The sequence below is a fragment of the Crocuta crocuta genome, unplaced genomic scaffold, assembly GCF_008692635.1.
Source record: "Crocuta crocuta isolate KB4526 unplaced genomic scaffold, BGI_CrCroc_1.0 scaffold31, whole genome shotgun sequence".
In the NCBI taxonomy this organism is placed as follows: Eukaryota; Metazoa; Chordata; class Mammalia; order Carnivora; family Hyaenidae; genus Crocuta; species Crocuta crocuta.
Genome location: NW_027528362.1, coordinates 15,169,025 through 15,170,689, shown reverse-complemented (window position 1 = coordinate 15,170,689; position 1,665 = coordinate 15,169,025). Strand labels below are relative to the sequence as shown.

Genomic DNA, 1,665 nt, shown 5'->3' with positions numbered 1-1,665 from the left:
TCTCAACTAGACCCTTCTCGTCCACCTGGTTGTTGCTCACCGTGATCAGGAGCAGCTGAATGGTGTGTCCCTCCTCCTGCAGGCGCCCCGGCCCTCCCTGCTCGGCGCTCCCCCGGCCTGCGTCAGCTTTCCCGTGGGCGGCTGTGCTGGGACCCACTGGTTTGGTGAACGCGGGGATGCTGATTTGAAGATGTAGGATGTATGTGCAGAGTTGCGGTAGAGAGGGCAGCTGGCTTCGAGCCGGCGGGTGGTTGAGCACATGCATCACACTCGGGAGCTTGGAGCTCGGTGTCGCCGAGGCCTGCGAGTGGTCATGGTGTTGTTTCCCCGGAAGGTATTTTGGGACTACTTGGGGAATCTCTGTAGGCACATTCTGGGAGGTTCTGTGGGGCACATAAGTAGGTGTCGAGCTTCAGTGTTGGGACGGGGCGGGGGTGGCCCCGGAGGGGTGGCATCCAGAAGTAGGTGTAAGACCAAGGACTTCTTGGGTCACTGCACGGCGATGGCGACCACTTTCGGTTTGGCTTGAGGTGTCAATCCCAAGTGCTGGTTGGGGAAAAGTTTGTTTTCAGATTTTGTCTGCTGTAAACTGCTCGTGGGGCTTAGGCGTTGATTCTGAATCACACAGGTCGACCATTAGCCGAGGTCAACCGAGCGGGTGTGATGTTTCCGACTGTCCCATGGCTAGTGGCTGCTCCCATCATATGGGGCGGCGGAGCCACATGCACGGGGGATTTCACAGGATGCAGAGAAAATACAGTCTATGCAAGCTGTATAGCCTGAAGGACCAATAGTCTCATGTTTATGGGAATAATAATAATTGGAGAATTTTCAGGTCTTGGGGAGGTGAGCTCTCCCTTGTGCTGAGAAGACTCGACAGGTCTGGCCTGCTACTTCTCCGTGGCACAGACGCCCGGGTGTGCACACTGCCTATGCCGATGGCGGACTTCCCGAAGCTAGAGAACCCTTACAAAGAACAGAAACTATGTATGCAGGATTAATTTTTAATTATGCAAACTGGCGCCATTGGATATGAACAGCACTTATTTTATCTTTAAAAATAAATTAAAAATCAAGTCAGTGTTTTTCCCGCTCTGAGGGTTTATCTGTCCCACAGTGCGGGCTTCCCCGCATTTCCCGGCTCTGGAGAAGAGTTGCTTCCCCTTCCTTGGCAGCACGTGACAGCGTCCTGTCTTGTAACGGGGGCTTCACGCACTCCTTGAGAGGTGGTGCGGTGACACGTAGTGGGAAGCAGAAGCAGGGAGGCGTGGGGACGGGGCCTAGAGATCCGACAGCGTTTCCTGCGTTTGTATTTACATGTGTGCATCTCAGAGTTGCAAACCGTCTTTGGCTAAACTAGGGCCCGTAGGACAGAGCAGGCCTGGCGGCGCACAGACACAGCTTTGGGTCCTTTGTTTTTTGTTCGTCTCCAGACTCCTCTGTAGTTTGCAGGGAGGGAGCGCGAGGAAGAAAGCAGTCATTCGGAGGCTCCAGAGATGAGGGTCCCAACTGGGGAAGGGCAGGAAGAGTAGGGCTCGCGCCTCTTTCTGGGAGGCCCCCCTGATCCTGGAGTTTCCCAACCACAGCCTCCAGGGCTTGAGTGACAGCACAGGGNTCCTTTGTTTTCAGTCAACACTGTTCAGAGGCATTGATCCTGGGAAAGCA

General features: G+C 54.8%; 1 protein-coding gene across 1 annotated transcript in view; it reads right to left on the bottom strand.

Moving 5' to 3' along the window:
- Positions 1 to 265, bottom strand: part of CFAP97D2 (CFAP97 domain containing 2) — a 70,776-nt gene extending 70,511 nt beyond the window's left edge. Inside the window, exon 1 of the mRNA XM_077754016.1 lies at positions 13 to 265. Coding sequence (XP_077610142.1) covers positions 13 to 265 — 253 coding nt within the window. The remainder of the gene's footprint in view (positions 1 to 12) is intronic.
- Between the last annotated feature and the right edge of the window lie 1,400 nt (positions 266 to 1,665).